This window comes from Neofelis nebulosa, chromosome 1 (assembly GCF_028018385.1).
Source record: "Neofelis nebulosa isolate mNeoNeb1 chromosome 1, mNeoNeb1.pri, whole genome shotgun sequence".
Lineage (NCBI taxonomy): Eukaryota > Metazoa > Chordata > Mammalia > Carnivora > Felidae > Neofelis > Neofelis nebulosa.
Window position 1 is genome coordinate 30389694 of NC_080782.1, and position 12620 is coordinate 30402313.

At 37.6% G+C, this 12620-nt stretch overlaps 1 protein-coding gene across 1 annotated transcript in view; it reads left to right on the plus strand.

The window, feature by feature from the left end:
- WDR70 (WD repeat domain 70) overlaps positions 1 to 12620 on the plus strand; it is a 299325-nt gene that overhangs the window by 53366 nt on the left and 233339 nt on the right. The window contains exons 6-7 of the mRNA XM_058717827.1: positions 3323 to 3382; positions 7725 to 7858. Of these exons, the coding sequence (XP_058573810.1) occupies positions 3323 to 3382; positions 7725 to 7858 (194 nt within the window). The remainder of the gene's footprint in view (positions 1 to 3322; positions 3383 to 7724; positions 7859 to 12620) is intronic.

Genomic DNA, 12620 nt, shown 5'->3' on the forward strand with positions numbered 1-12620 from the left:
TCTATACCTGCAACTTTATTAAAAATATATTTTTTTAATAAATTTTTTTTAAAGTAATCTCTACACCCAACACTGTATATTCTCCGCTGGAATTCGTGACCCGGAGATCAAGGGTCGCATGTTCTACCCACTGAGCCAGCCAGGCACCCCTAAACTTGTAGCTTTACATCTGTTTTTTAGTCTGGGATATAATCATTTGGTTGTGAAAGGTTTTTTGTTTTTAAGTTTATTTATTTTAGAGAGAGAGAGAGAGAGAGAGAATTGGGGGGGGGGGGGCAGAGAGAGAGAGGGGAGAGAGAGAGAATCCCAACTAGGTTCTGTGCTGTTAGTGCAGAGCCCAGTGTGGGACGCAAACTCATGAACTGTGAGATCATGACTTGAGCCAAAACCAAGAGTCAGATGCTTAACCGACTGAGCCACTCTGGCAACTCAGTTTTTACTTTTTGAACACCTCAGTTATCCCTGACTGTCGCTTACCTGGCTGATCTGGTGGATAGCATCTGCTCTTCTTTATGGACATAAACATCAATGTTTAAAGGTAAAGTAAAAATTACAATCTAGTGTGATCTACAAGGTAGATATTAGGCTATTAATTAATTCCAAGACACTTTTGTGTGTGTCTGCCATCCACCATCTGTTTTGTGGTTTGGGGATCCAGAGATGATAATAGATACACACAATCTTTGAGAAGTGTCCATTTTGCAATTTGGTTAGGGAGTGGTTGGGATGGAAACAGGTAAAAAATTGCAGTGGATTTTGGGGGTGGCTACCAACTGGCTCAGTTGGTAGAACATCCAACTTTTGATCCCAAGATCATGAGTTCAAGCCCCATGTTGGACGTGGAGCCTACTTAAAAGAAAAAGTTTAAAAAAAATTATAACAGATTTTGATAAATTCTGTGATAGAGATAGGGAGAGGTTGTCTCCTTATCTGAGACATGAGAGTGCATTGGAAGGGCCATTTAACCCTGAGTTTGAACTGTTGAGAAATGCTTCCAGTAGCAGGTCACATCTGAATTGAGTCTTAAAGGATGAGTAGGAATTAACCTGGTAAGGAGAAAGAGAAACCTGGAAATAGATTAAGTTGATATGACCAGAGAGGTAGGAGGTACGTCTAAGGATAAACAGTGGCTGTCATTTATTGAGTACCTACTTTGTGCTCAACACTGCATTATAAGGCTTAAACCACTTACCAGTAACCTAAAGGGCAAGTGCTGTTATCCTCAGTTCACAAATGAGGAAATAGAGTCATAACTATCCTGGAGTTATGACAAGGTTAAGGAGTGGCAGGGCTAGATTAAAAAGCCCAGCTTTTCTTGGGGACCTGGCTTGCTCAGTCAGTAGAGCATGCAACCCTTGGTCTTGGGATTATGAGTTCAAGACCCGTGTTAGATGTATAACTTACTTAAAAATAAAACATAATGTTGAAAAATGTTAGACCTTACATAAACATACAAATAAAAACCCTAGCTTTTCTGGCTTCTTGTCTAGGCTGCTTCCTCCCAGGAGAGAACAATTTCAAGATGGAAGAAATAGTTAAGTAGTTATATTGTTGAAAGGTCAGTTATGCAGGTTAAGTTCTGAAAAGTGTCCAGGGGCATTTATAGTGACGTGTTTGTTTATTCATGAGATATTTACAGACAGTCTCTTAAGTGCCAAGAACTGTGCTAGGCATTAGGAATAAAAGAACACGTGCCTGAGTGGTAGAGGTAGAAGGGAGAGAGGAAGTAGAGACATTTGAGTGAAAACTGTCATATAAAGAAGCTTAATTGCAGAGAAAAAGATAATGATACAGCAGTAAATGTGGGGGAAATTGCTCTGTGTGTGTGTGTGTGTGTGTGTGTGTGTGTGTGTGTGTGTAATATGGGAAGTACTTTAACTGTTTATGTGCTGAGGAGAAAGAGCCATAGCAGGAGAAAAGTTTATGATGAAACAGAACTTGCGATTGATTGATTCATCAAGGATGCTAAAGAATGAGGGGAGACAGGGACCAAAGTCTGTTAGACTGCACATATTTAGTTAAGTAGATTGCAAGATGATCCTAACATGAATTTGGAATGGCCCTAAAATTTGAGTATGGTTGCCCTGCTCTTGGATAATGGAAACTTGACTAAGCAATGAAACTTCTTGCTCAGATTATCACTGTGACTCCCTTATGTCTGATTTATGCATCCATCGTCTCTCTTCCTCACTTATCCTGCCCATACCTCCTGTCTATCATAGCATTTCTTATATTGAATTAGACTGATTGGCCACCTCCCCTTCCCCAGACCATATGCATCTTGGGAGGGAGAATGGTAGAGTTTATGTCTAATGCTACCCATCTGGTATAATCTCACTTTATAAATAAATGCTTATTTATTTAACGGAGTCAATAAATGACCCAGTTCCTTATTTGTGTCATTTTTGAACGGGAGTTTTTAGTTTTATAAACTTTTAAGGGCTGAAAGGTATATATCTACCCTGTGCAGATTTTGTTGCCTATTTAAAAATTTTTTTTATACATTTATTCATTTTTGAGAGACAGAGAGCACAAGTGGGGGAGGGGCAGAGAGAGAGAAGGAGACACAGAATCTGAAGCAGGCTCCAGGTTCCGAGCTGTCAGCACAGAGCCCGACGCGGGGCTCGAACTCATGAGCTGTGAGATCATGACCTGAGCCGAAGTCGGATGCCCAACCGACTGAGCCACCCAGGCGCCCCTGTTGCCTATTTTAAATTAAGTACATAAGCACTTTAAATTATGCCCAATTTTCAGTGAACAGAGGACTTCAAATATTTTTGAATGCTGAGAGGACCTTGTGGTTTCATACAACCTAAAAAGTTTCTTGGGTTTATCTTTTTTGAGATTTAAGATAAATTTATTATCAGCTCAACAATTGTAATTTATCTAGAAGTGCAGAAATAAGCTGTCTTCACAATTTTCGTTTCCTGTTTTGTTTTTTTTTTTTTTTTTTAAATTTTTTTTTTTTTTTAATGTTTTTTATTTATTTTTGGGACAGACAGAGACAGAGCATGAACGGGGGAGGGGCAGAGAGAGAGGGAGACACAGAATCGGAAACAGGCTCCAGGCTCCGAGCCATCAGCCCAGAGCCCGACGCGGGGCTCGAACTCACGGACCGCGAGATCGTGACCTGGCTGAAGTCGGACGCCCAACCGACTGCGCCACCCAGGCGCCCCTCCTGTTTTGTTTTTTAAACTTTGTGTTAAAAAGCTAACGATGCTATTTTTAAAAATTGTGTCTCCTGTAGATGTAGTATGTAGTTCCCCCCCACACCCTAAATACATTGGTTACTCATTGATGTCATGGAATTTTCTTTTTTCAGAATCCTGTCCAAAAGATTCCTGACTCTCATGAAATAACTCTAAAGCATGGAACTAAAACAGTAAGTTTGAAAAATTTGATTCTTTCCTTTCAGTAACAAGGCTCTCATGTTAAAGTGAACCGATGATACATTGGTATGAAGGCTAATTATACAATCAACTGATAACACAACAGCTATAGACATTAAAGAAAAAGAAAGATTACATTTCTATTCAATCAAAATAACCATTGTGTTTCATTTAAAATAGGAACACTTATTATTGTCATTGTTATTGTTGGCTTTAAAACTTTTTGCTTTGATATAGGAACATTACAAGTGAAAAAAAGAAATGAAACTAAAATACAGTTTTCCTTTTTATGGTGTGGGAAAATTTCTCATTACTCTTAGCTTTATTTCTGTATCAGTAAAAGGTCCGAGTTCGTTTTTTAGATGTACATTGAGATAAGAAATGGACATAAAATAGTTACTGTATTGCTGTAAGGTTATATTACTTAGAATTACAGATTTCTATTTTTGTATTGTTATATTTATGTTACTTAAAGATTTAATAATATAAAATTTTGAGTCATAAGATGGACTCATTTTATTGTAAAACCATTAAAGTGGTAGTAGAATGAATGAAAAATATTACAAATGAAAGAATAAAGGGGCGCCTGGGTGGCGCAGTCGGTTAAGTGGCCGACTTCAGCCAGGTCACGATCTCGCGTCTGTGAGTTCGAGCCCCGCGTCGGGCTCTGTGCTGACAGCTCGGAGCCTGGAGCCTGTTTCCAATTCTGTGTCTCCCTCTCTCTCTGCCCCTCCCCCGTTCATGCTCTGTGTCTCTCTGTCCCAAAAATAAATAAAAAACATTGAAAAAAAAATTAAAAAAAAAAAAAAAAAAAAAAGAAAGAATAAAATCATCTTGCTTTTTCTTTTCAATGAAACTGCCTTTTTCTAGGTGTCTAACACCTAGAAAGTAGGAAAATACATCCCATAATGAGGAAAACATGGATCGGTAGTTATAGACCCAGAAATTACACAAATGACGGAACTAATAAAGATATTAAAACAGTGACATTCTTCTTGCCAAATGTTTTGCCTTTGAAAATACTATTTTCATAAAAATATTTGTTACGGTATAGTGGGTTTATCATTATTTTATTTATTAAAATTTTTTTAATGTTTATTTATTTTTGAGAGATAGAACACAAGCAGGGCAGGGGCAGAGAGAGAGGGAGACAGAGAATCCAAAGCAGGCTCTGTGCAGTCAGTGCAAAGCCTGACAATGGGGCTTGAACCCACGAGAGCTGTGAGATCATGACCTGAGCCGAAGTCCGAAGTCTGATGCTCATCTGACTAAGCCATCCAGGCGCCCCTATTGTTATTTTATTTTACCTTTAATTTTTAATTTATCTTTATTTTTTAATGTTTATTTATTTTTGAGACAGAGAGAGGCAGAGCATGAACAGGGGAGGGGCAGAGAGAAAGAGGGAGACAAAGATCTGAAACAGGCTCCAGGCTCTGAGCTGTCAGCACAGAGCCCGACGTGGGGCTCGAACTCACGGACCGTGAGATCATGACCTGAGCCGAAGTCGGACGCTTAACCGACCAAGCCACCCAGGCGCCCCAACAATAAGTACTTTAAATGTCTTAGTTAAAATTTTTACTGTGGTAAATATTGAAACACATAACTCACATAAACAAATGCTTTTTGGGGTCCTCAAAAGATTTAAATAGTGTAAAGTGTCTTAAAACCAAAGTTTCTGAGAACTGCCGCTTTAAGAAACCATTTCCATCTAATTTGTGATATTATATCTACTTTATATGAAATCAGACTTTTGGTATTTTTATTATGAAATTATGATGGAATTTTACCAATTTTCATGTTTTTAAGCAAATTAGGAAAGGAATTACAGACTATTAGTACTTAAACAGAAGCTTCCCTGTCACTTGAGAGATTTTTTTACTGAGGGAGTTCATGGGTTTCACGCATGTTTTAGTTAAATATTTATATTTTTTAGTAGAATTTTATCTTTGAAAAAAGAAATAAAATGAGAAATATACTGCCAGCTTGTTTTACACATTAAAAGTCAGTTAGAGCTGCTAATTGTACTGTTAGGGTACCTGATCTTTTTGCAGTCCTGCCTTTGCCCTGCATTTATTTCATCTTATATATGTCAGAGATTAGCAAGGTGACTCTTTTGCCTGGTTGGTTTTTTCAGCTGGTTATTGTAAAATATTTACACATTCACAGAAGAATAGAGGATACTAAAAGGAATCCCCATATATTTACTTCTGAGCCTTACCAGTTCTCTACAGTAGGCCAGTCTTTGTTTCCTATACTTTACGTTTCTAGTATCTCCCACCAATATACCCACCTTTCCATTCCTTAACAGGACCTAGAGATGGTTTCCTTTGTTTCCTACCAGATATTCCAAATCATTTCTTAGCTGTGTTCCTTTAAACCCCAGAAATCCAGTTCCAACTTTTTTAATTTTTTTTTTCAACGTTTTTTATTTATTTTTGGGACAGAGAGAGACAGAGCATGAACGGGGGAGGGGCAGAGAGAGAGGGAGACACAGAATCGGAAACAGGCTCCAGGCTCCGAGCCATCAGCCCAGAGCCTGACGCGGGGCTCGAACTCACGGACCGCGAGATCGTGACCTGGCTGAAGTCGGACGCTTAACCGACTGCGCCACCCAGGCGCCCCAAGTTCCAACTTTTTTAAAGGCCGTATGTAATTTGGGTCAAAGTCACAAGTCAACATCTACCTTTCCTTTCATTAATATAGTGACATACTGTTAATTTCTCTTTCTTAATGAAAGAATTCACAGCCAGGGCAAAGAACACTTTTTAGGGGAAGAGCTGCTTCTTTCCAGGTTTCCTTTTGAGCACATTCTTCCCAGCTTGCACTGAACTCCAAACAACTCCCTGGAATTTGGAGGCTGCTGGCTCCCCACAGGCCTTTCCGCTTCCCCAGGAGGACTCAACCAAGGATGCCTGCAGCCAGTCAGCCAGTCATTAGTTCTCCCACCCTGACTGCAGGCCTTTGCCCCTGCTGCTCCACACTGACGATTGCACCAAGGAGGAGGAGCTTCCACCCTTGCGGGGAGGACAGGCAGGGAAGAGACAAGCCACGAATGAATTTGCAATTTCGAATTGTACTGTAATGGGATGAACACTGGTGTGGTCAGTCGTATCAGGAAGAAGGCACCCTTTTAATTGTAATAGGAGGGTGGAAAGATAGAATGGGCATGGGGGCAAGTAAGTTTGTGGTTGGTAGTAGCAAGAGTCACTTCTTAGACTTCGAAAGCTACTGTTTATTTTTGTTTTTTGTTGTTGTAGGATTTAAGATACATAATTGTTCAGACATAAAAAATGACTTAGTTTTCATTTGTATGCTTTGTTTGACACATTTAAAGTGGTACGTATCTAATTTAAACATATAATTTATTAATTATGTTCATGTATAATTCCCTTATCTTCTGAAATCAGTGTTTATAGGTGGTGCTTGAAGTGAGTATAAATTATTTTGTAACTATCTGGTTTTAATTGCAGTAATTCTATTACATTTAATAACATTCCAAGGGTAGTAGGAGAACTGATTTATAGTTGCTTCCTTTATATGAAACTTTGATCCTTTTACTCTCTCATATATACAGTAATCACATTATTTCTTTTTTTGTTGTTTTCATTCCACATATTAATTCTTTTGTTCTGTTTTTTGTTTTGTTTTACACATTAATTATTTCTAATGCATTTTTTTTTTCCTTCTGAGAGGGAAGTAGATTCAGGGACTTCCTTCTTAAGAATAGTAGGTTACCAGTTGGACACTCACATGTGCATTGGACCTAGGAAAGTTCATGGGGAAGGCAGTTATCTTTTGGAACGAATATAAAAGTGCTATTATAATGTAGTTAGTCACTTATAAATTCAGCTTTAAAAATAATTGTTTAAGGTGATCATATTGAGTCAGTTAGCCATATACAGAAGAAAATAATTTCTACTTTGTCCTGCTTGATTAAATAGATTTCTTAACATTCCCATTGGCATTTTCTCATTTTGGTAATTTTAGATTCATGTGGTATTTAGTTAGTGGTAGTTAAAATATCTCAAAAGGTTTCCTTAAAATCTTTTTTATTAAAAAAGCTGAATTATTTATGGGGTTTGGTAGATAATTGGGACAAAGCTGGCAATTACATTAAGTTAAAATATTATTTTATTTCAAAAGAAATAATATTCATAATAATAACAAAGTCAAATAATATAGAAGATGCTATCCAGTTCCACTTTTTAGAAGTAACAACAGCTTGTGGTCTGTACTTCCAATACCTATAAGATAAGAGGTAAGGTTAGAGAAAGGAAATGCAGGTTATTATAGAATATAAGTAGCTTTTCTCCAGTTAATTATTTTTTTTTACAGGTTTCTGCTTTGGGTCTGGATCCCTCAGGTGCCCGTTTGGTGACTGGAGGATATGACTATGATGTTAAGTTTTGGGATTTTGCTGGAATGGATGCCTCTTTTAAGGCATTTCGATCCCTTCAGCCCTGTGAATGGTATGTATTGCACAACTTAATGCCTTCATATTTGCAGACAGAGTAATTCCATCTATAATGCTTTGTAAGAAAATATACTGTTTATATGACTGTATTTACCTTCATTATTCAAATGAAAGAAAAATGTACCTTAAGTTTCTCTCCTTTAGTTTCATTAAACCATGAAAACTTTAAAGACATTTTCAGTCTTTTGTTGTTTTGTAAAAAAATATTTGTATTTAGAGATTATTACCTTTCCTAGTTTATTTTAATACTCCAGTAAATGCCATGAAATGTTACATATATGTGTATGATGTATGTTAAGCCAATAACCGGGTGCTAGTCAGTGCTCCATTGTGTAGGTATGGCCAGCTAGCATTATATCAGAAAGGGCTTTACATGTTGTTACCACACCTACCCTTTTTTTTTTCCTGTTTTTGACCACATCTGATCTGTTAGTATATTGGATATCAAAAATAGATTTTTATTGGTGAAACTGATATCTTGTTAACTTGCATAATGTATGTTGGAAATGAGCTCTTATTGACTAAATGTAAATACATTCAAGATATGTGAATTAGATGAAATTAATAGAGGCCCAATTTTCTACTCTTGCATGAATGGAGTTTGTATCTAAACGTGGCTCTGGCCAGTTTTGTATAGATCATACTGATTCGTAAATTTTGAAGTCATAACTCTTAAGCTATCTTCAGTAAAGATTTGAGGGTTCCCTAAGTGAACATAGATCTCTGATTAGTTGGAAAGGATTTAGTTGGAAAAAATTTTTTTTTAGTGTTTATTTATTTTTGAGAGAGAGAGAGAGACAGAGTCCAAGCTGGGGAGGGGCAGAGAGAGAGGGAGACACAGAATCTGATGCAGGCTCTGAGCTGTCAGCACAGAGCCCGATGCGGGGCTCAAACTCAAGAACTGTGAGATCATGACGTGAGCCAAAGTCAGACGCTTAACCAGACTGAGCCACCCAGATGCCCTGCAAAAAAAAAATTTTAAAAACAGGATATTCCCAGTGATGGCTGTATTTAATAAAGCTCTCATTATTTAAAATAGTTAACTTGGTATCTTGAGTTAGTATGATGACTTTAAAAAAAATTTTTTTTTTAACATGCAGTTTTCAGAGAGAGAGAGAGAGAGACAGAGTGTGAGTGGGGGACGGGCAGAGAGGGAGGGAGACACAGTCTGAAGCAGGCTCCAGGCTCTGAGCTGTCAGCACAGAGCTGAACGTGGGGCTCTAACTCACTGACTGTGAGCTCATGACCCGAGCTGAAGTCGGACGCTCGACTGAGTGAGCCACCCAGCGCCCCAGTATGATGACTTTTTAAAAATACAATGTTATAACCTTTATTCCTATATGGTATTCTCTTGGTTTGTATAGGGATTGTGTTCCCCTTCTGCTTTCTTCTTTTTTAATATTTATTTGTTTATTTTAAGAGAGAGACAGAGGGACAGGAGAGAACCCCACGCAGGCTCTGCTCTGACAGCCTCACGAACTGTGAGATCATGCCCTGAGCTGTAATCAAGAGTCAGATGCTTAAGCGGCTGAGCCACCCATGCACCCCTCCCCTTTGCTTTTACAAGTATAAATTCACTTGTTCGGGATTATCTAGTACTCGATTAATGATCAGCTCTGAATAGAATCATGCCTTATGAGTCTCAAGCCACTACTCTATTACTAAACTGTGTCATCTGCTACACTGTTGTAATTGAAAATGCAGAAAAGCCCAAGAAAAAGCTTATTTTCTCTTCGCATAATTAAATTATTACATCCTACATGTCATAGTGAACTATCAAAGGGTAGATGGGAATAAACAGAATTCTTGACAATCCATACAAGATTAACATAAACTCTAGTACTGCAAACATTTTGTGAATGTTCCTATTTTAAATCATGAGGACGGTTTAACTTTGCTATTATTTGTCCCTAATCTCTAAGTAATGTGACTCTACTTTTTATGACAATATGTATATTACTTAACGTGTATTTTATTATCTCTTTATATATCCATCTGTAATTTACTTTTTACTGTGAAAAATTTCAAACATGGAGGAAAGTAGAGAGATTAGTGAAATAGCCATTTTCTACCTAGATTTAACGGTTACATTTTTCTGTCTGCTTCATCTCATTTTTGTAATCTTTGAAGTATTTAAAAGTAAAGACATACATAGCTTTCACTTTGAAATAATTCCTCATGAATCTTTAAAAAATATAGACATTTCCCTATATAAATACAGCTCCAATTATTCTAACAAAATTCTTTAGAACTTAATATTTCTAATCATTCTATATTTAAATTTCCCCAGTTTATCCTCATATGTGTCGTAATGCTGGCTTGTCAAACATGGATCCAATCAAGTAATACATATCCCATTTCTTTTGTCCCTCTCTTACATATCTTTTAATCTAGAACAGTGTCTCTTTCCAAACCATTTTCTTTCCCATGACTTTATTAAACAGGTCCAGTTGTCCTCTATAAGGTTCTTCCTCCCTGAATTTTCTAATTGCTTCGTTATGGTATCATTTAATTTATTTCTTTGTCTCCGGTATTTCCGATAGAAGGGCCAAAGGCTTGATTGTAATCTACATTGTATCACATCAAGTGGCATGTATTGTCTAGTTGTTGCTGCTATTTGTGACTAGCAGTTAAGATTAATTCCTGGATTAAGTTGGTGACATTTGATTCCTCCATTGTGAAGTTAGTATTATATACTTGAGATAGGCAAGGACTTTGTGGGGAGATACTTGGTAGCATGGAAATATCTACATTCTCCTCATCCCTTCACTTAATAAGTTTAGCATCCATTGCTTATTCGTACCTGAATCAGTTATGTCATTGAGGGTTGTAAGTTGGTGATTTTCTAAATTCCATTATTTCATCTACATTTATTTGTGGACACTCTTCTAAAAGAGTGTCCACAAGTAATTTTTAATTTTTAAAAATTTAAAAAAAATTTAATTTTTAATATTAAAAAAACTTTTAAATATTAATTAATTTTTAAATTTACAAGTTAGTTAGCATATAGTGCAACAATGATTTCAGGAGTAGATTCCAGTGATTCATCCCCTGTGTACCACACCCAGTGCTCATCCCAACAAATGTCTTCCACTTAGCCCATCCCCCCTCCCACAATCCCTCCAGCAACCCTCTGTTTGTTCTCTATATTTAAGAGTCTTTTACATTTTGTCCCCCTCCCTGTTTTTATATTATTTTTGTTTCCTTTGTGTTCATCTGTTTTGTCTCTTAAATTCTTCATATGAGTGAAGTCATATATTTGTCTTTCTCTGACTAATTTTGCTTAGCGTAAAACCATCCAGTTCCATCCATGTAGCTGCAAATGGCAAGATTTCATTCTTTTTGATTGCTGAGTAATATTCCATTGTATAAAAATACCACATCTATCTATTCATCTGTCCGTGGACATTTGGGCTCTTTCCATACTTTGGCTATTGTCAATAGGCTATAAACGTTGGGGGGGGGTGCATGTGCCCCTTTGAAACAGCACACTTGTATCCCTTGGATAAATACCTAGTAGGGCAGTTGCTGGGTTGTAGGGTAGTTCTATTTTTCACTTTTGAGGAACCTCCATACTGTTTTCCAGAGTGGCTGCACCAGTTTGCATTCCCACTGGCAGTGCAAAAGAGATCCTCTTTCTCTGCATCCTTGCCAACATCTGTTGTTGCCAGAGTTGTTAATGTTAGCCATTCTGACAGGTGTGAGGTGATATCTTATTGTAGTTTTAATTTGTATTTCCCTGTTGATGACTGATGTTGAGCATTTTTTCATGTGTCTCTTGGCCATCTGGATGTCTTCTTTGGAGAAGTGTCTTCATGTTTTCTGCCATTTCTTCACTGGATTATTTGTTTTTTGGGTGTTGAGTTTGATAATTTCTGTATAGATTTTGATTTTTTTTTTCAACGTTTTTAATTTATTTTTGGGACAGAGAGAGACAGAGCATGAACGGGGGAGGGGCAGAGAGAGAGGGAGACACAGAATCGGAAGCAGGCTCCAGGCTCCGAGCCATCAGCCCAGAGCCTGACGCGGGGCTCGAACTCACAGACCGCAAGATCGTGACCTGGCTGAAGTTGGACGCTTAACCGACTGCGCCACCCAGGCGCCCCAATTTCTGTATAGATTTTGGATACTAATCCTTTATCTGATATGTTGTTTGCAAATATCTTCTCCAATTCCATTGGTTGCCTTTTAGTTTTGCTGTTTCGTTCGCTGTGCAGAAGCCTTTTATTTTGATGAGGTCCCAATAGTTCATTTTTGCTTTTGTTTCCCTTGCCTCTGGAGACGTGTTGAGTAAGAAGTTGCTGTGGCCAAGGTCAAAGAGGTTTTTGCCTGCTTTCTCCTCGAGGATTTTGATGGCTTCCTATCTTACATTTAGGCTTTTCATCCATTTTGAGTTTATTTTTGTGTATGGTGTCAGAAAGTGGTCCAGGTTCATTCTTCTGCATGTTGCTGTCCAGTTTTCCCAGCACCACTTGCTGAAGAGACTGTCTTTATTTCATTGGATATTCAAAGATTAGTTGGCTATACATTTGTGGGTCCATTTCTGGGTTCTCTATTCTGTTCTGAGTGTCTGTTTTTGTGCCAAAGATCCTTTCCTTATTAACTGATGTTATTTGATCACCCTAAAATATAGTTCCTACTGTAAAGGCAGGATAAATACTTGGTTATTTCTTTAATTACCCATTTTCAGTTCAGGGGTTGGTGGTGATAAATGAGTTGTTGCTGTTATTGGTGGTGATTTTTTTTCTTTTTTCTTT